The sequence below is a fragment of the Morone saxatilis genome, unplaced genomic scaffold, assembly GCF_004916995.1.
Source record: "Morone saxatilis isolate NCDOM2014 unplaced genomic scaffold, NCSU_SB_2.0 Contig19, whole genome shotgun sequence".
Taxonomy (NCBI): Eukaryota; Metazoa; Chordata; class Actinopteri; family Moronidae; genus Morone; species Morone saxatilis.
This window is the reverse complement of record NW_023339751.1, coordinates 2027463-2048174: the sequence shown is the minus strand read 5'-3', so window position 1 is coordinate 2048174 and position 20712 is coordinate 2027463. Positions and strand designations below refer to the sequence as shown.

Below are 20712 nucleotides of genomic sequence, written 5' to 3'. Positions count from 1 at the left end.
TTGGTTCGTCGAAAAAAGAAAGAGTAATGCGGAGTAGGTAGCGATAAGAATAGCTGTTTTATTGTGTGCCACTGCCTTGGCCCCTAATGCTTGAATGTGTTATCTGAGGGTGCAGCATGCCACACTAAGCTATGTGCATGTGACGCATGGCTGAGCAGCATTCCTCCTCCTGAGTGCATCGCGGGGCAGAGATAGTAGGAAGGCGAAGCAGCCTGACTGCCGACAGAGAGGGAAAGAGGAGCTGGAGAGATGTAGGGAGAGAGCAATACCGGGAACATGTAGTTAAGTGGAATGAAGTACCCTTTGTTGCAGATAAGATCATTCTGCTTCCCTGGCCGGCATCACTAAAGCAATCTGAGCCCAACGAATGTGGCTTATTATGTCCCTGGCAGACCACAAAATGCCCCACTGGCATGCAGATATAAACAATGGTCCAAGTAATAAGAGACTTTTTTAATTTCTCTTCATGAGCTTACTTTTATTCCATTAATCAGGTAGGAGTTGTCATTGTGTGTGTGTGTGTGTGTGTGTGTGTGATGTGCCAGTAAGCTGATGAGTGCGAGGAGATGGTTGGTGTGATGAAGGCATTGTGGGAAATAAAGTCCAAACTACAGAGTGTTGCGGAAGAAGAGGCTAAATGATGGGTCAACGGCCTCTGCGTTCAGACGGTCGCCCAACTTCCAGCAAGGTTCATAGGCCCCTGGTCCCGGGGTCTTCTGTCGTACACACACACACACACACACAGTAAAATACAAAAAAACCTGGTCCCGGGGTCTTCTGTCGTACACACACACACACACACACACACACACACACAGTAAAATACAAAAAAACTCTCTCTTATAGCCTATGTTGTAACGTGTTTACAGAATAAATTCCTAAGTGCTGAAGTCATTGGATATCTCTGGTTGTCTGTCCTCTATATTCTTATCTGTGTACAGTAAAGTGTGTTTTTATTGCATCCTGTTATGTAATGGTGATGTTCCAATGATCTTATACTCATAAATGATCTCTGTAAAGCGAAACCACACCCAAGTTTCTGTGTGGTACCTGTGCTGTAGCTATCTGAACAGCGAGACACTAATAATTACTATTTAAATGCCATAAAGCAGCTGAACCAATATAAACCTACAACTACTAATGATACACGGACAAGGTGACAGAGATGTAGCTCAAGTACTGGACTCACTGAGTGCACATAGTGGAGCCGTGGCAACTTGGATTTGAAGCAGGAAGTGATGCCCTTCGCTGGTCTGGTCTGTGGATTATAGTGGCATGGAGCAGGTCCCTCCTTCTAAGGTGGACAGAGTGAAAAGCTATTGATTAATCGATTTATGATCAAGCTGTAGACCGAGTTGAGCACAAGTAGCTTTTCTTCTGCATTTACTTGTTCAGCGCTGTTATTGAAAATGTCAGTAAAAAATAGCTTTTTGTTTGTAGCAAGTAGCTCGTTTATTACCTCCACCAACGATTTCATGTTTTTGGTGCTTGTTTGTCTGTCAGAAGGAAAAACTACTGTCCCAATATCCCTGACATTTAATGGAAGGGTGTAGCATGGGTGAAGGAACAACCTATAATGTTTTGGAGCTGATCCAAACCACAGGGCGGATACATTTCACTTCACATATTTTCACTTTTGTTACCACTGAGAGTTAAACTTGCCCTTCTAGTTGGATCTGGTTTGGTAACGCAGCGGGTTAAAACCATTGGGATTGTAGTCCCTGTAACTTTATCTGAACATGATACACCTGACCCTCAATATGTTGCAGTATTCAACCAATAATATACTGACATTCACCCGTCAGTCTTCAATTTGTAACGACACAGAGCAAAGTTTTCTAGTTAGCTAGCTAGCTAACCGCATATCTAGCTACCGTAATCACTGATTACTGTACAAACACACAACTTTATCCGTGATTTGGGTGAAACTGTATCATATTTTATGGAGAGAATATTGTCTGGTTTTCCCTCTAAGTATCAAAACATAACCAGCTGACAGAGTACACCCAACATGAGTGCAAACAAACCGTGATGGCGTAGGCGTGCACTGTGCATCATGACCTCTGACATTTTTAGAGCCAAATGAGGGATTAATTATGTCTCCCTTGGACCCATAAACTCATGGAAACCTATTGTTCTACCATGCTGATACTCAAGTCATCTGAAGGATGCGCTAACAATATACTACCAGATCTATTTTAGATCCCATGCCAATATTTTTAAGACCTATGACACATCATCTGACTCCTGTCTTTGAGGCCTTTGCTGGTCTCTGGTTGTGTTGTGGTTTCTTTCCACCTACGTGGTCTGTGTTTAGGGTTTGGCTCTGTCAAAAGTCAGTCTCTCTCCTTGCCTTTCACTTCTCCTTTCCTCTTACCCACTAACACACATACTGGTCATCACCAGCGGCGTGCCATGCAGAAATAGAATCACCCCCTCCTCCTCAGACATAAAACTGTCTCCCTGTCCCTGAACACAGGACCAGCCTTTCATTTTCAGCTGCTCTCTGATTCTGACAGAGGGAGTCAGGAAGGTGTCTCTTCCTCTCACCCCTGCTCCTCGAGGGACGGCTGCTACCATTACATGCCATTTGATCCCAGTTGCCAGTTAACTTGATCCTCAGCAACTGGCCTCGCTGGGCGCCCGCGCGCTTGCCTGATGCTCCCAGAGGTGCTAATGCAGGTGTATTTCACGGGAGCCAACGGACAGTAGTGAAACTCTCTCAACACGAGTGTATGTGTGTGTTTGAGCCAAAAGCACCTGGCCTACTTTCCTGCTGTGGCACAGCACGTTAGCAACGCTCTCCTGTGTGGCGTAGGTAACTGGCACATGGACTAAACGTCTGAAACTTTAAAACTTTGACCCGTTTTTGATCTGGAGATATTTCATGCGTTAAATCAACTGGAAAATTATAACATTAATATGAGATATTATTGATTTTCACAATTTGCCTAACCTGGTACCTGCCTAAATAGTATTTGTGTACATCAAAGAGAGAGTGTGTGTATTGTATGTATTTATTTATTTAGTTATTAGTTTCTCTCTCTGTCTTATTTTGTGGTTTCAGGCCACAGTCTGTTTGCTTTAATGTTAAATTATTTATTTCAGATCTAGCCTAGACTACATCAGGCTGTCAGAAAATATACCTAGGTACCTCTGCATATTTTTATTATCTATTTATTACAGTAACCTTACACTGTTTTGTTTTCTGTTACTCATTCTTGCCAAACAAATAATTATAGTTTTCAATTCATTACTTAAACACCTTAATAAAATATAAAAATCCATTCATGTGTCTTTTCCTCTCACTGTAGCATTAATTTGGCCACAACACAGGCTTAAAAACGCAAATATCAACCTTCATGCAGGTGGTAGAGGATCATGGGATCACTAAAGTCATTAGGATCAATCCACTGGGGGACATGAATGTCGGTGCAAAATTTATAGCAATTCATCCAGTAGTTGTTAAGATATTTCAGTTTGGACAACAGTGGTGCACCAACTGACAGACCAAAGACCAACAGTAGAAGTAGTAGTAGAAACTGAAAGAAAGCTGGTTTTTCAATCAAGTTTTCAAGCAGTAATTAAAGATTGAACCACTTCTGTGCTTTAGCAATGCAGAGGAGGACGTGTATTCATATGAAAATGTCTGGGATTTACTTTCAGGTTTGAATTTCGAGGGAGGGTTTGTTGCTCTAGCGAGCAGCATGTGCAGTCGATATTTGCAACAAACAAAAGCACAACATGTAAATCTAGGACACACTGTGGCCCCAGGACGGAGAAATTAAGTCAAATCATCTTTTGTATTGTGTTCGTAAACATCTTCAGCTCACGGGAGGAAAGCAGAAAGTCTCCCATCTAAGGATGGACCAAGACTAAACCATTAAGACGCTTCAATTTTGAACCGCTAACGTCTGTCCACCTCCGTCAGGTCAGCTGTCTGAATGAATTGCGCTTTCAGTTAACTTCACTGCGGGATTTGTGTAGCTGCTTAACCTTTGACAATATACTTGTCTTAAGAGTCGCTGTGACACCACTAACAGCAGAAAACTGCTCCCAACTCTACAGTAATAACACCCTCGGGATTTCTTTGCGCCTTTCCTTCTCTGTCAACACTCAGCAGCTGCCAGCACGGCTCAAATATCCATCAGCTACCAGCATGGACACACGGCTAAGGCTGCAATATGAACCAAAGCTGACTGGTCAGCTAGCACAGTGCCATAACAGGCCCCCAAATGGGGCAAATGATACAATCAGACACCCTGTGGGATCAGTTTTCTTTGACCCTTGTCATAACCAGCTTCTGTACAGCACATAGCAGATGCACATTAGGTCATAGCTTGTAACCAAAACCTATTGAAAGTGTTTTGTAATGAAGCCTTTTTGTGGGCAATGGAAAGACTGAAAGGTCCTAATAACTAGTTTTGGTGACTGGATACTTACAGGTGGAAAGCTGATCCGCTGCACGGTGGACCGAAACATCACATGGCTGCAAGAAGAGAGAAGAGAGAGGGAGGGAGGGAGGAGTGGCGGTCAAAAAGAGAGAGAGAGAACAGTGAGGGGGGAGAAGGGTGAGGGAAGAAAGGACGTGCATGATCACAGGCAAAGAAATTGAGAGAGCAGGTTGGTGATTGCTCCTCCATTTTTGTGCTGTGAGGAGATGAGAGAGGGAAGTTGCGTGAGGAGGATGAAGGGATGATTGATGATCTGAGAGTTAAAGAGAGGCTGTTTGTCGAGTGCTTACTTGCAGGGAATCTTCTCCACTGGTTTTGCTGTCACATTGTAGTCGCAGGGTGAAGTGGTTAAGTGCTGGAATAAAGATAAAGAAGTGTTTAAATGTTCATGACATTATCACTGCGAGCCCGCTGTGCGTTACATCTCTAACATTACTTCAGTTAGTCCGCTGCAGGTGCATCGTTGTCTACAAATATTCTACAATCGATTTTATAACGCCACTTTAAACGATTGAAAATGAAATGTAGGTCAAGTTGAAATTATTCAAATTATTATAATTCAACAACTGTGTGGTAATGATAACCAAAAGTTCACAACCCAACTCGGCCGCAGAGAGGGGGATTTGCACTAAATCTAAAAAGAAGAGCTACATCGGCTATAGTAGCTAACGATTCAGCTTGCGTGGTAGCTTCTAGCCTTTCACCCAGCACAGAAAATACACATTATGTGTATTATAGCTAGAGGAGGCAGAGGAATAGCTAAACATTTGACACCTAGAGTGACGGGAAGCCATCGCTAAATGCTAAGCTAAAGCACTCCTTTACTTTGTAGTCAATTGACACAATCAGTAAAACCATGTCTGAGCCCCACCTTGTCCCTGGTGCCCAGGGTGGCGATGTCGGGCCGTGGACAGTTTTTGAAAGAGTAGGACGCCTGGCGCTTCAGGACTTCCTGGATGGAGTCGGTGTAGTTATAAGCGCCAGGTAGAAGCAGATCCCCGTTACATACGCCCAGAGTTTGGGCTTTTCTGCCCACCCCTTTGAACCCGTAGGTCTTCCTCACCGGGTTCAGTTCAGCCTCTTCGATGAAGTCGCGGATGTGATAGAGACCTGGGTTGGGTGTGGCCTGGAAGAAGGTGAGAGGAGAGAAGTTAGGGGAGGAGTTAAACTCTTCGTATTATTTTGAAATTAAAATTTTAATACCTAGCCAAATACAATTCACCCTTCCAGGGTTCTTAATTCAGTCACAGAGCAAAACGCTAGCTAACAATTAACGTAGATTAGCTAGAAAGTTATCTGTTAGCTTACTTAAAAGACCAGTGGCGAGACTTGGTCAAATATTATTTCCCATAATCCTTTTAGAGTGCAAGAAGAAGCTTTTAACTTGAGGCTTATTTATTTTTAAGCATCTGGTTTATGGTACTATTAAAAACTCTTGACTCTGAGTGTGTCAGAAGCTGTGAGTCTATTGTTAGCTGTATAGGATTCATTCATAGAAAGAGTAGGCAGCTGATTAACAACTGAGTCTGGGATCACATTAACTGATAATTAATTAGTTCTATGCATCATTGCCATGAATGCACTGTAATGCACTTCTGGACTCACTGTGGTGTATAAATGTACTTCTGGCAGACACAGACAATGGGATATTCCAATGCAATAAAAGCCATTAACTGAAAACCGAGTATATCTACACGAGCTAATACTGAGCCACTATTAATGGCAGTGGGGAGCATTTTAGGCCACAGCAGCCAACGTAGCAGCCTCTCCTCCTGTAGACACCACACTGCAGTACGACACCTACTTTCAGTGTTCCCAGCCACCAGCTCCCCCGGCCACACAGGTCCACCTTGTCATCACCCTGCAGATAAGAACAGGAGACAAGCCGAGACACAGCAGATAGTTACTGCTATGAGGACACTGCTATGCCAACAATGTGTTGATGTGTCTCCACATGTATCATCCCATGCTTTACCAGTCCTCATCAAGCACACAGAGTCATGAGGGGCTTTAAAGAGCCTTACCTTATCTGTTCTATTACCACCCCTGGACATGTCAGTGACTTTAGAGACGGCTTGGTTTTTCCACCTGGCGGTACACTGCGCCGCACTCACTGTCGTTCTCTATCTGCTTGACTGGAGATCCGGTGACACCTGACCGCCATTAAAACTGCGACTGTTACTATAGCAGCGACTCCACTATCGATCAATTTTTCAACAAGCTGGCCCTGGTGGAGGGCTAAATTTAGACTCACCGACCAGTTCGACTGAGAGTAAAGACACAATGGCAAGCCAGCACCCGTATGTACTGTACAATGCTGCACTTAGTCCTCACTGCCATCAGCCACCGTCGTGTGATATTTGGAGGGATACTGTGGTATTGATTAGAATATATAGATTAAAAGGCTGACATTGAGTTCCAGTACAAAACAAAAAACAGGAATACATGTCTCATTCCTCCAAATGTCACCCACCGTACAGAGAATGTGAACTTTTACCTTCAGGTAGACGTTGACTATTTCAGATTATATTCAATGCATAACAGTCACAGTAGAGAACAACTGTCAATAAGTGAAGGACGTTTGTGTAAACTTTTTTAACATTCAATTCAGTTTTCTTCTCCCTGATGCTTATTCTGTTAGCTCTTTGGTTGTTATAACTGTGTATTTTTTCATTGCAGGATGATGATATACGCTTACTGTGTACATTTTTTTAAAGTTTTCCTACACACCTTAAAATCAAGAAGGCCTCGCAACCTCTGAATGTAAAGTTAATAGTCTAATAAATCAATGACCAAGCACAAGAGATGAGAAAACAGTACTGTTTTAGTGTTTATGTAACTTTTTTATACAATTACATAAATCATTTTTAACAATCATACAGACTTAATAGGCTTGGTTAAACTACTTTCCTCCACGATAACACAAATAAATATACTGAAATGTATTGGTAATAAATTACACTACTAGTTACTGGGGAAAGTAATATTACTACTAGTAATAGTAACTGCCTAACACTGGTGATATATAAAGTTTTTGGATGCAGTAAAATGTGGAATATTTCTATTATACTACATTTTTTCTCTCCTTTGACCGATGTTAATGAAACAAGACGACATAAAACACAATTCTCACCATTCAGCTTCTACTTGGTACTCGACATGAGTGTAGTTGTGTGTACTTAGGAAGAGTGGGCTCTTCAAATCAGGCAGTTGAGAAACAAAATGTGATGCTCACCCTGAAAAAATCTTTCCAACTAACCCTCTTATTTGTGCGTGAAGTTTGAAGTGTCTTACCTCCTGTGGCATACGAGGCTGAGGAGTGATGTCACACACAAACACACACACACACACACACACACTCTCAGTAGGACCGAACTAAAGACCATCACCTGAAGTGAACACCTCGCTCTGGGAGCAAAAGCTCCACATTCGGGCCTCGTTGCTAAGCTACATGGAACACATAGTTCAAAGGAGCCAAGTTTACACCGCTTGTTGAGGAAGTCTCATGTGACCTGTGAGCACATGACGAGACACACACACACACACACAGAGAGAGAGAGAGAAAACAGACAGACAAAGGAGCTGTTGTCTGAGGTTATTATGTGCTGTACGTCTCCCTCGTCTTCATCGCAGTACCTGATGGTACGGCCCTGTATGGAGGAAGAGGAGGGCCGGCACTAGAGTTTACATGTGCCGTGTAATTAACAGTTTTTTATAAGTAGACTGAAGACACTTCAACTGCGAGTTTTTAAAATGTCTTGTGATAATTGGTGTTGACAAGATGAGAGCCACTTGTGTCATCAATTCACACCTGAAGTTGCTGTTGGTCGTGGTGTTCCTGTCTGTTCTACGTCTTGGAACTGAGTTTGTTCAGACTGGGAAAGAGATAATGCACTCACGTTTAACTACACACTGAAAGACTGAGGAACATCCAATCAGGGGGTACTATAAGTCATTCTTTGTGTAGGACAGGTTACCTTATATGTGTATGACTGAACAGGCCTTACTACTGCCAACAGTCATAACCACATCACATGACTTCATAAAACAATATTTATTATTTTTGTTCTAGTTTAGCATCATAAAAGTGTTAGCCCGACCACTGCATAGGATCAAGGGCCCATAAAACTCACAGGAGGCAGAACAGAGGTCCACAATAGAGCTTTATTTTGTCATTCATCAAAACAAACTTAGTATCTCTGCAAGCTACTGTAACAAACTCAATAATCAGAAATTAACAAAACAACAACAGGTACACCTCTATTTACACCATGGTTTCTGATGTACGCTCATCACCTGCACCTCGTCATTAGGGGGCAAACGCCAAATAAGACATGAGGCAGCTTCTACATGGTGCTGTGCCAACAGCAGCAGACAACATGTGGCCTATGTAGTCAGTAGGGGAGCTGGACAGTACAAGGCTAATCCAATGTTGAGTACCATCGCGTGCACTTCAAAATAGAAGCCTTTGATCCCACTCAGTGCTTTTATTTTAATGACAATACAGGTTTGATCTGAGCTTATCTGAACATTAAGAGGCATTGGCTGATGCTCCTCAGTGCTTTTGGGAATTAACAGGGGATACTTCAAATTTAAAATGGTAAACATTTCATATGTATTCTAAGCAACAAGGAGGAAAAAAAAAAAAAAGTCCTATCAAAAACGGAGCATCCTGTCCTCAATACAAAAATGGGAATTATTACAGGGTATACAAACTCAAGGATCCATTAGAACTGAGAAAACAAGACAATTTTCAAATCCGGGTAGATTGTAAATTTTATTGGAAAACAAAAATATACAACTTGGAATGGATTATTTGAGGCATGACCAGCGGTCATTTAAAAAAAAAAAAAAAAAAAAAAAAGAGAAACTAAAAGAAAGAAAATTAAAAGTAGTGAGTAAAACATTAAAAAGCATGGTTAAGATTAGTCGTTTTCTGGTATATAGAACAGCAGATACAAAAAGAGTTTGTACGAGTACCTAGGAGATACACCCGTGTCATTTTTTTGCAGTAGTGCAATGCTGAGAGATTCCCATATATACTTTGTCCGTAGTCCATGCAGAGTTAAAACTCCTCTACATTGTTTCCATGCCAACAGTGTTGCCAAGTGACAACGAGCCGACAGGTTTCCAATGTCGCCATGCGTGGAGGGGCCCCGAGCACACAAGACGGGAAGATTCGAAGTTCTCCGGCTCCCAGGGGCCTCCACAGGCATCTGGTTGTATGACCATTTCGTCACTCCAAAACACCATGACAGCAAAAGAAAGGGACATGGGGACAAGAGCCTATGCAGTTTACATGCAGTTCCTTTGGACAGCAGAAGGGGCAGGGACGAAGGGGGGCTATTAAGATTTTACAGATAAATTACACAAAGAAAAAAAGGCAAATTATTTATATACGAAATCTGTACAAGGCCTTCACTTCGCCGTCATCATTTGTACGAACTCTGCAGGGAAGAGAGAAGATGTTGCGACTCAGTATCCGAGGAGTGACCCACGCAGACCCAATGTGGACAGAAAAACCACCACGTGTACCAACCTTCATAGTTGACCTGTCCGTCTCCGTCGATGTCTGCTTCTCTGATCATCTCGTCCACTTCCTCGTCGGTCAGCTTCTCCCCGAGGTTTGTCATCACGTGGCGCAGCTCAGCAGCACTGATGTATCCATTACCATCCTGCAAAGAGCATCAGTCAGTAAGCAAATGCACCAACAACTGCTTTACATACGCACGTGTGTGAGAGCGCAGACGGCGTTTACCTTGTCAAAGACGCGGAATGCTTCTCTGATCTCCTCCTCGCTGTCTGTGTCCTTCATCTTTCTGGCCATCATGGTCAGGAACTCTGGGAAGTCTATCGTTCCATTTCCTGGAGACAAAAACAGGCATTATGAGGAGTTTCCCATGCAGCGCCACAGTCTGCACAGTGAGGTTCAGCAGGTTCAGAGGCCGGAGCGAGTTCTCACCATCAGCGTCCACTTCATTGATCATGTCCTGCAGCTCTGCCTCTGTGGGATTCTGGCCCAGAGAGCGCATCACTGTGCCCAGCTCTTTGGTGGTGATGGTGCCATCTCCATCCTTGTCAAAGAGCGAAAACGCCTCCTTGAACTCTGGTTGCAGAAAATAAGACATTGGCTTCTTTAGTAAGGCGAGAGGTCACACCTGTAGTTGGATATGCAGCAGCTGTAGATCACTGAGGGGCTGTCAGCCCACCTTGCACAGCAAACCCTTCATCTTACGCTCAGTCTGCCAATCACCCGACCTAAACCCTGAATTAGCTCCAGACTTAAAAGGGCATTACATCACTCATGTTTCACTCAGAAACTAGCGACAGCAGGCTGATGAGCCCTTCTGTTTGGAGTCCCAACTGCAGTCGTTTTTGGCTAAACAAGGACAGCGGCCACGAGACCGGGCAGAAGGGCAGCGAGGCTACAGCAGCAGCCAATCACAGGCTGTGTGGGTTGGTGCAGCCGTGAGGGACGAGCAACCGTGACACACTCATCAAGTGTGATGAGGCCATTGGGCAGCGTGTAGTGGCATGCAGCAGCTTGTCAGCGTCAGAACAACTCCAACCTGCCCTGCCGTTTGCAGGGTCAAACACACAGGGCAACACCCTTCTGCTGTCTGCAGCAGCAGCACTCCTCTGGTACAGGCCATTAAAGCCACACTGCCCACACTTCCTGTTCATTTCCTCCCAAGTCAACAGAACACTTTACTCTGTACAAACTGACAGTGTAGGAAAATGGCACACATCAGCATGACAGATGTTTATCAAGCAGGGCTTCAGCCACTAACTGCTGATACCATGAAATACAAGAGAATGTTAAGCATATTGTGAAAGAGGAGAGCTAAGCTGAATTCTCGAGGAAACCACGACTGCCACATTTCAGACAACTGCACACAGCGAGCGTCCCTGAGCTCACAGCCTCAGCCACACCTCCTGCATGAGCCAACATAACGTCTGAGTCTCATGTCAGTCCAAGTTGGCTCTTGCGGTCGTTCTTAAAGCATTCCATCTAAGGAGAACACACCCAGGGCAAAGGACACAGCGTGTAGAGAGGTGCCTGCCAACACCTGAGCAGAAAACAGCCCTTCTAGATTACATCATTTATTACATGGCAACCATGAAAATGCAAAGTTTTCCATGGAGGAGTCCTTGTGCACTCCAGAGGCAGCGAGCAACAGCCGTTTCATTCATTCCTGTTTTATGACCTGTAGGCTGCCCTGTGGAATGCCTTAAAAGGCAAAAGTATAAATCCACTGCAAGGATCCATAACGCAGGCCACTCTGCAGGATATGAGGACAGTAGTAGATCAATGCAGCCATGTCTTACCGGCAATCTGCTCTTCTGTAAGCTGGTCAGCCTGTGAAATACAAGATTGAGTCATTAATATCAGGCCAAGCAGCAAAAATTTAACAACTTTAATAGCAGGGCTGTCAACAGGGCAAAAACATATTACGACTCTTTTAACAGATACTGCGATATGACTCACCATTATTGCGAGAATTATACGTTTTTCATCACAAACAATAATTTTTGGGGGGGGGGGGGTCAGTACCAAACATACATGTTTTCTTACATCTTTAGATAAAGATTTGTAGGCCAGGGAGTCTCTGCAGCACTACAGAACCTCATTATAACGCTGTTTAGTCACATATTTCACCTTTTTTTTAAACCCTTCAGCTCTTGCTTGTGCATATTAAGATTTCAATGTTTAGATTTAGTGTGCTGCCCCGTTTAATGGCCATCCGAATTATTTACGGTTGGCCTCAACGCTAGGGCCGCCCATTTATTTAAAATGCCGCAAACACTTCTTTCCCCCGCTGACAGTAACTCTGGAGGCTACTGTAACTGTAACAGCCGCTGTGACTGTTACATCCGCGCGAAACGGAGGCATTCTAACGCTCCGGTTAGCTAACGTCTCACCGAACTCCGGCAGAACGCGGAAACAATGTATCTACACGTGCGGGTCGAACGTTCCGAGTTCGAAACGGCCCGAATCCGAATTCGAACGGTCCGAGTTCGAACGTTCGATGACGCAAAACTTCGCAATAGACAATGAATGGGTTTCCGAATTGGCGGTAAACGGTAGCTAGGGAAGCGCTAAAGTTAGCTAGCTACCGTTAGCTCCGTCTATCGAGCTAGCATTACCTAGCAACTAGCAAGCTGTCTTATTAATCGGCGCGGTTCGTTACAGCACACAGTCAGGAGACAACTCAGCTACTGGCGACGTTACGTATTTTTCACATTCATTTTGCGTGTTTAAAAAAAAAACAGATTGCAGCTGCTAATGTGCTGTGAACCGATTCTACACTAAATAGGTAAAATATAAGGCAGGTTTTTTTTTTTCTCTCTCTCTCTTACCATTTGGATGTAGATGTAGCGGCTGGTTCACGACAAAATCCGTAACAAACCAAAGCCAACACGAAGCCTCAGCGGACTGACAATCTCTATGAACACACTGAGGAAGAGGCAACTGGACTCGCCTTTAACGGCTATCCTAAACTCCTCCTCTTTTCAGTATCAATCCGCCGACTTCCCTTTTCCTCAGTTACCAAATTAACTCAAACCGCATTTGTATAACCGATTAACAACGCGATAAATTAGAAAAAACGCCCGCAACACCCGCGTACGACCGCTGGGAATGTTTTAACGTCGACAATTTCAATTACATTGCGTGTAGCCGAGGGTCTACATGACGGCGTATGAATACTTTCTGCTACTCTGCGATGGGGCACAAGACGTAGCTGAAAGAAATCGCGCTCTCTGATTGGTGTGTTTGTACCTGCAATGCGTCACTCCCATGGTCTGCGCTGCCGCTGCATCTTGTCCATAGACATCCCAGTCAGACAAGCTTGTTGCATAGTGTGTATACATATGGGCATCATCTTCAGGGAGACCCACTAAGATAGTTTTGATAAGTAATTAGCTACCAGGAGCACAGTTTGTAACTTGTAACTGGGGTATTACTGACCCAGTTTGTGCTCACATGAGTTTATTTCCTCCTGCTGCAGTTTTTGTTGCATGTTGCATGTTGATGCTTGTTTTAATTGCTGTTACAAGGTTACCACAGGCTGTGATAGGGTTCAGCTGTGTGAGTAAAAGTTCCTCCCGTCTGCTCGTCTTCATCACTTTTAGATGTTATGCATAATGAGATGCGGTGTCAGGGGCTGTCAAGTGTTTTGGGGTTGTAATAGTTTGTAATAGTTTTTGTGCATGCGTGCACACTCAGATGTGTGATATGTGACTGTGGCGGGCGTTGCTTGTCAGATGACTGTGGATTCTCAGGTCTAATTGTGCCGCTGGTGTGGATGGGAGTATCTGATAGCCCTGATTGCTTATGCCTGACTGCCTCTCCTGTCTCCCAGTGACCACCTGTCTGTGGCCTGATCCCACGGGAGATGCTGTGTGGAGGAGGGCCGGACTAGGGGGATGTGTTAGGAGAAGGATTTGAAGAACCGCTCACCGAATGTACTAGAATGTCCCAAAAACAGCGCCCCTTCCTCCCAGTTCAACCGCCTCTCTTATTATTAGACACGGATGGCACACGGTTAAGTAAGAGAGCAGGGATTGTGTAAAAGGAGCGAGGATCCAAAGTGGTTCCCACTTCCATCTGCACAGAGGTGATGTTGCCTGTGCCATGTGATTTGCTGAGCAGCTTTAGAATCAGCCCAGCCAACCCAACCTACCTAATCTGGAGCACATTGGATTCTTTTCATTTAAATCTGTTTTTCTGCTACAGGGTTTTTTTTTTGTCACCATGCAGATTATGTAATTCCAAAGGTGACGGCACAAAGGCCCCGTCACAAGAACTAAATAAACTGGGAGCATGTGTGAACGACTGTATGTGGAGGTGTGTGAATTTTTTATTCCACTCTAAATATAACATAAAATGAGTTTAGGATGCTAATTTGTGGCATTCACACGTTCTAGACGTTATTATGGAACATCTATGGTGAGTCGCTCCAGTGGATCCGTTGTTCAGAGACAATGGTTTACTGCCGGGTCATAAATATTTCAAAATCCGAATAGCTTTCCACTTTGTCCTCCCGCCCCAATTTGTATAGCCGCACTTTATCCAATCTGCAGAATCAGCTGTTTCCGTCGGTTGATGATACGCCCCTCGATGAGCCCGAGCTCCCAGAGGAGCTGCTCTAGGTCAAAGGTGATTTTAGGTTGGAGGTTAATATGGATGGGGAATATTGGAACCCAGGAGACATGACTTAACGGTCTATAAAACCTGAAACCAATCTCCGTGATGTAAGCCAAAGAGCGTGGAGCACAATACAGTATGTGTTACAGTGTTTTTTTTGTGCATTATAGATGTCAGGTGTTATGTTAACTCTATTATTATTTTTTTTTACTCTGATTTATCCGCGTGTGTCTGCATGAGCTCAAACCACTGCTATTCATATTCCCCTCGTCTTATCAGCTCTGTGAATATGTAACCGCCTCACATAAAGAGTTCTTATCAGACACACAGCCCAACCCGGAAAGTTTTTTTTTAATATAAATCGGCAGCTTTCATTTACATGCCATAAAAGGGGGTCAAAGGTCGCTTTAGTTCAGCAGAGAGCAGGGCTGAAGTCACCCCCTCCATCTTCATTAATGTCACCTCCCTGTGGCCTGTAACATCACTCCCGCTGATAGCAGTTAGCATTGTTCCCTTTTCACAAAAACCTACCATGTGGGTCGGTTCAATTTTTGGCAACGGGGGCGAGTTGGCACCCGGCACGTGAGATACAGTATGTGGTAGCAGCGCCGCGCGGTGGGGTGGTATTGCGCAATCATGTTCTAAAATAAAGCCGCTTTCAAGCAAAAAGCTTAAAGAAGATGCTAATTTGTGTACCCTAAGTGGCATGTGAGGACTTTGAGGGATAAAGCGCCCGGTGACAAATATGAGAAGATGTTTACCTGTGTAACTGAAAGACGCGGACGCCATTATTAATAAATGAGGCTTTGTAATGCACCTGCTGGTTCCATGCCAAGGGAGCGGATCACCTTTCATGGGAGAGAATGGCAGTTGTTTGTGCGTCATGGATGTCAAGCTACTATTATAGTGAAAAGACCTTTTACATTGTGCATGTCTGCGCTCATGTAGGCCCCACATCTGTTTGCTTTGGAGTGTGATCGAAACTCTGCACGCGTGTGTATATGGTAGATTAGCCTTTGTGCCTCTATGCAGATGCTCCTGTATACATGCACTGATGGTAAATATGGCATGTGTCCACGTGCGCATGTATCTTTCATGATCTATAGAAGGAATTTTGCACGTCAGAGCAACTCCTGATGAGAACTCCTGAATACCAGTAATGTCTCCCGGCCAAAGGTTGTGGTCCAGTCAGTGGGCAAAGTTAACAGCCTTTACAGCAACCGCTTCCAGGAAGCATGGTGGGTTTTACAGCCATGCAATAAGGGCATTACGGTCCAACAACAGGCTAGCTGCACATGAGCCAATCCCATCGGCATCCTGGCCTACCTGTTACTGAGAAATGACATGTTTTCCAAAATTACATCATGAGGCAGCAATGATTAATGGCCTCAAATCGGATAAGAGGATTTGGTCGGGCCTGCTATTCCCTGCCTATTTCAATCATGTTGTGATGAAATGGATATAGTGTTAAGCATGCACTTAGTTTTCTACCCCCTCCTCCTAACGTGTTTCTGTTTGTTGGGCCTGGCGCTGGATCATCAAGCGTCTCTAAACCTGCACATGTCAGTTGTTTTATTTGAGGGGATCTGAGGGACAAAACCACTTACTGGCTGTCAAATAGAATCCCCGCTGTTGATCTTCGCTCTCTCACTTTTCATTTCCCTCCTGTCCTCTCTCTCGCTCTCTCTCTCTCTCTCTCTCTCTCTCTCGCGCTCTCTTTCTTTTCTCTGACTCTATCTAACTCTGTTCCCTCTCTCCCTTCCTCCCTCTTTCCCTCGCTGGCGTGCCTCCAGGTTGTCTGCTGCAGTCAGTGTGGAGCTGGAGTTCAAACACTGCAGACTTCAGCAGCACATGAAACACTTGGAACCTTCCAGAAGTGTGGCACTACAAAGCTCCCTCGCCAAGGTGATTTCATCCTCAGTGGCTGCTGTTCACTGTTAGCTCTGCTTTCTGTCTATAACAGGTGTCAGGAGCTCTACTTGCTTTGGATTTTTATGCTTTCCAGAAGTTTCCTCTACAAATCCTGCATGTAGCTGTATGTGGCGTAATCTCAGTTTACGCTCTCAATCAATCCTGTGGAAACTGAAACCAGTGGGAACGAGAGCCACTGCAGAGGTTATGCAGGGGTATTTGTGTGCATGAGTACTTTAGTGCGTATAACCACAATAAGGAAGGAAGTGACAGAGTGCTTTAGCAGCGCCCTGTCCTTGACCCTGCCTGTAGCGTAGGCCAGGTCTGTCTCTGCAGTGGCAGGGACCTGCAGGGCTGCCTCGCTCCGCGCCCCCTTCAGATGATCTCATTCTGCAGGGGGCAGCAAGCCCCACCGCATGCTGTGGCCACTTCCATATGAAGGCTGCAGAGCAGGTGTCTAGTCGTCTGTGCATGTGTGTGTGTGTGTGTGTGTGTGTTCGGGGGATGTGAGAGTGCTGCGTTTTTTACTTACTCATAGAAACAAATGGGATTGATCTGCCTTGTGTGGAAGACTCAGCTGTGACACCTGGTGGCTGGAGAGGAAGTTGCAGGGAGGTGGAGAAACAGTAGAAGTGGAATGATGTGGTAAAAAGGAATGTTAATTACTGGAGATAAAGAGCATGAACAAGTCAAGTACAGTTTTGAAACAGTTGTACTTTACTTCAGTATTTCAATGCTACTTTATGCATTTCATGTATGCACAGCCACAGCTACTAGTTGGCTTTGCAGGTGCAAATAGGTACAAAACGTATAAGCAGTACATATATTATTGTATAGATTAAGCCAATGGTCGTTAAAGCTTCTCAGGGGGTCGCAAGGCCTTCTTGGTTTCAAGGCGTGTAGGAAAACTTTAAAAATGTACACAGTAGGCCAATATCGCAGTATATCTGCAGTAACATAGAGCTAATAGAACAGGCATCAGGGAGAAGAAAACACTGAATTAGTTAAAAATTAAGCCTATTCAATCTGTATGAATGTTAAGAATAAAAAACAACACAATACAGACAGAGAATTGAATAAAAACTAATTAGTAGTAAATGATAGAAAAGTGGTTCCTCAAGGTAAAAGCTGCATTAAACTATGCATCAGGATATTGAGTACTTTAAATTAGCATCAACTCTACAAACTACACCATTAAAATGCTGCTTACTTGTTCATGCATCATTAATAATTAATAAATGCACATTGAGTCAATGTTTTAGAATTTAAAATACAGGACAATTTGCTTGTAATGTAATATTTTTACACGCAATTACAATGTGGTGTTACTTCTTTTACTCAAATAAAGACATGTGGATCTTTATTCCATTACATTTATTTGCTACAGTTACTTGTTACTCTGTAGATTTTACTTTGTAAACATTGATTATTGTTGTAGCCAATTTTGACATTTGCTATATGTGCGTGAGTGTTGCTACGTCACCTGCACACATGAGGGCACAGGGAGGTAATAACAGGTGGAAAGCGGGAGGGAATTAGGAACTGGAAAGCTTAGTGTGTGGGTCAGAGCTCGTCTTTGTCCTGTTATGTCTCTTTTGTATTCACAACCTTGTCTTTATATCACTCTTTCAGCACATGCAGCCTTTGTAGGTGTTTTTTAAATCAATAAATGCATATTTTGGGCAGACATAATTTTTCTACCACTACGTGTTGAAGATGAAATTGCCTCCAGAGTTATCTTATAAGGTATGATTCATTATTATAGCTTAAAATCCCCAACAGAAAGGCTGGATTAACCTGTTTTAGGGGGTAATCCTCTGCTGGAATACTAGTTTGAGGCTGTTACATAAAACACAACTTCATTTAGGGATATGAGCACAATATAAACTAAAATAAAGTCTTAAAAAGATAGATTTTGTGGCCCTTCTACGATACAGGAAACCAAAAAAAGATAAAATAATAATTATAATAACCTTAAAAACACTCTTGTGGTACAAATTCTCACATACATGCAACTCCTGTCCTTTAAATCCTGTAGAGTCGTTAAAAGTAACTATATCTGATGGATTAAATCCTGATTATGTATATATAGTATACATATTTATGTTAACACTGTAAAACCTGAAACCTTAAATTATTTAAGTTTTAACAATTTAAGCATTAAAGATATTTGATTTGAGTAGAAGTAACTCAAATATTTATTGTTAAGGTAACTTGGGTAAATTAAATTATTGAATTAAACTAATTCCATTCAGTTAATTAATAAAAGTTAAAGTTACACTCAACACATTCCTCCAAACGTATTTAAAATGTAATAAAACAGAATTTATCTGAATAAAGTAACTTAAATTCATTTTCTTTATACAAATGTTTGATTGATTATCAAAATGGTCCCAATGAAGTCTACTTGAAGAAAATGAGTCAGTGGAACAAACTGAAATTATATTGCCTTTAATTTAAATACTGCACACATTTAAGGTCACTCAAAACAACTGAGTTAATAAAGTTATTTTTGAGTTGAATTTATTTAAATGAATGACTGAATGAATGAATTATTTTGGAGGATTAATTTTTGTTAATTGCATCAGTAATAAAGAGCCAGTAATATAATGCATTATAAGTACTTTAAGTACATTTTGCTGATAATACTTATATGTAGGTTTTAAATGTAAGACTTTGTAATGGAGTATTTTTGCACAGATTACTTTATTTAACAGAGCGTGTAATGACTCCACCACTGATTATATTGAAAGATCTCTGGTTTAAAATCCAATATTGGCATGTCAGTATTGTCAACCTCCACTTTGATGGCCATGTATTCGTATTCGTAGAAGGTGATCAATACTCCACTGACTGTCAATGGAAAACCTGATTACAATACAGTAGGAGAGAGTTGTGATTTCAGAGTGTGAGGTGGATTTTCCACCCTGCCAAGAATAAGATTTGAAAATGATTATTTTAAGCTATTGAGTCCTTTTACAGCAGCTTCAGCTGGACACGTATCCTGTGGGAGGTCAGAGGTCAGGGTGAGCTACGGTGAAAATCCCTAGAGTTGGTATGAATCGACTGTCTTGCTCAAGGACACTTTATCAATATAAACCCGGATCTTCTTGTGAAACTAAAATCACAATCCCAATGTGTTTGCCCACGAGTAAAGCAGCATATTTGTTACAGCACAAATATCCAATTTGCTTTGCTCTTGAAATAATATCACCACAAAGTACAATTCTGCTGATGTTTTAATGATCCACATTACATTTACACATCGTTGTCTGACAGTCAAGCTTTACATAAGACAGCTGCAGTGTTAAATTAACTGGGACACGATCCAGCACTGAACAATAATTTAGAGCATAATTCTAAAAGTGAGATCAATGCTTTTCGCAATAATAACACATAATTGAATCAACAGTGTTTTGATGATTATGTGCACATTTTAGACTAGAAGCATAACAACCTTGATACCGGAATATAATTGTGAGCAGAGGGCAGGAGCCTGATGCCAGGTATTCTGCTAATGTTGCTATCACAGAGGCTGTTGGCCTGGTATCAGCTGGAAGCCAAAGACCACTGCAGTGGTTTACTTTTCATCGCCGTCTCCAGCCAAGAGGTGGTCGAGTTCTGCTGGGTCAGACTCTGACTGTAAACTGTCGTCCAGGCGAAAAAAATCTTCCAGTTCCAACTCGGCAGGTCCATCGCTAATTGACTTTAAAAGTCACTCAGGTTTAATTACTTGTTTGTTACAATATAAATAAGAGTCATTCATCTTGTCGATATAAAACTTTGCTTATACAGCGGCTCCCAAACTGCTGTGTTTGTAAGCCTGTGCATGTGGTTGTTTAGTATGTGCTATCTGAGGCGCTGCCTGGGTGTGATGTTGTCTATGATCCGGGGGCTGCTGTGGGTCATGTAGTGCAGGGCAGGGTCGGAGTAGTTGAAGGGCGGAGGGTTGTACTGCTCCTGAATGTAGTCTGGCAACAAGTGGGGGAGGCTGGAAGAAAAACCATATGAAGCCAATTTAGAAAGCAGGAGTACACAAGAATCGCTGCAAGTCTCGCTTTAAAGATGCTGCAAATATCTTTCAGAAAACTGTTAGTGACACCAGTGGCCGTTAAGGGAACTGCAGTTAGTTAACACTAGACTGAGTGCTGGAAAATAAACAATCATATTTAGAATAACGTTACTATCTGCAATGTT

At 42.9% G+C, this 20712-nt stretch overlaps 2 protein-coding genes across 2 annotated transcripts; both read right to left on the bottom strand.

Annotated features, from left to right (window-relative positions):
- Positions 1-9686, bottom strand: stpg4 (sperm-tail PG-rich repeat containing 4). Its single transcript, XM_035663764.1, has 10 exons — positions 9621-9686; positions 8066-8131; positions 7844-7901; positions 6543-6607; positions 6259-6315; positions 5326-5580; positions 4745-4809; positions 4444-4489; positions 1190-1294; positions 1-716 (listed from the first exon to the last, which is right to left on the bottom strand). Exons 1-10 carry the CDS (start codon positions 9684-9686, stop codon positions 609-611), a joined length of 891 nt encoding a protein of 296 aa, XP_035519657.1. The 3' UTR covers positions 1-608.
- Positions 8599-12942, bottom strand: calm2a (calmodulin 2a (phosphorylase kinase, delta)). The gene is made up of 6 exons (XM_035663346.1): positions 12816-12942; positions 11784-11814; positions 10417-10560; positions 10213-10319; positions 9994-10129; positions 8599-9901 (listed from the first exon to the last, which is right to left on the bottom strand). Exons 1-6 carry the CDS (start codon positions 12816-12818, stop codon positions 9873-9875), a joined length of 450 nt encoding a protein of 149 aa, XP_035519239.1. The 5' UTR covers positions 12819-12942; the 3' UTR covers positions 8599-9872.
- Between the last annotated feature and the right edge of the window lie 7770 nt (positions 12943-20712).

What these genes read in the sequence shown, in the direction of transcription:
- stpg4 (XM_035663764.1), bottom strand. Translation starts at nt 9,686, where the DNA reads ATGGTCATACAACCAGATGCCTGTGGAGGCCCCTGGGAGCCGGAGAAC. An exon ending in GCGATGAAGACGAGGGAGAC is followed by an intron (nt 7,902 to 8,065) that starts GTACAGCACATA and finishes TGTTCCATGTAG; the next exon opens with CTTAGCAACGAGGCCCGAAT. An exon ending in GAGCGAGGTGTTCACTTCAG is followed by an intron (nt 6,608 to 7,843) that starts GTGATGGTCTTT and finishes AATGGCGGTCAG; the next exon opens with GTGTCACCGGATCTCCAGTC.
- calm2a (XM_035663346.1), bottom strand. An exon ending in TACAGAAGAGCAGATTGCCG is followed by an intron (nt 10,561 to 11,783) that starts GTAAGACATGGC and finishes TTCTGCAACCAG; the next exon opens with AGTTCAAGGAGGCGTTTTCG. An exon ending in CAATGAAGTGGACGCTGATG is followed by an intron (nt 10,320 to 10,416) that starts GTGAGAACTCGC and finishes TTTTGTCTCCAG; the next exon opens with GAAATGGAACGATAGACTTC.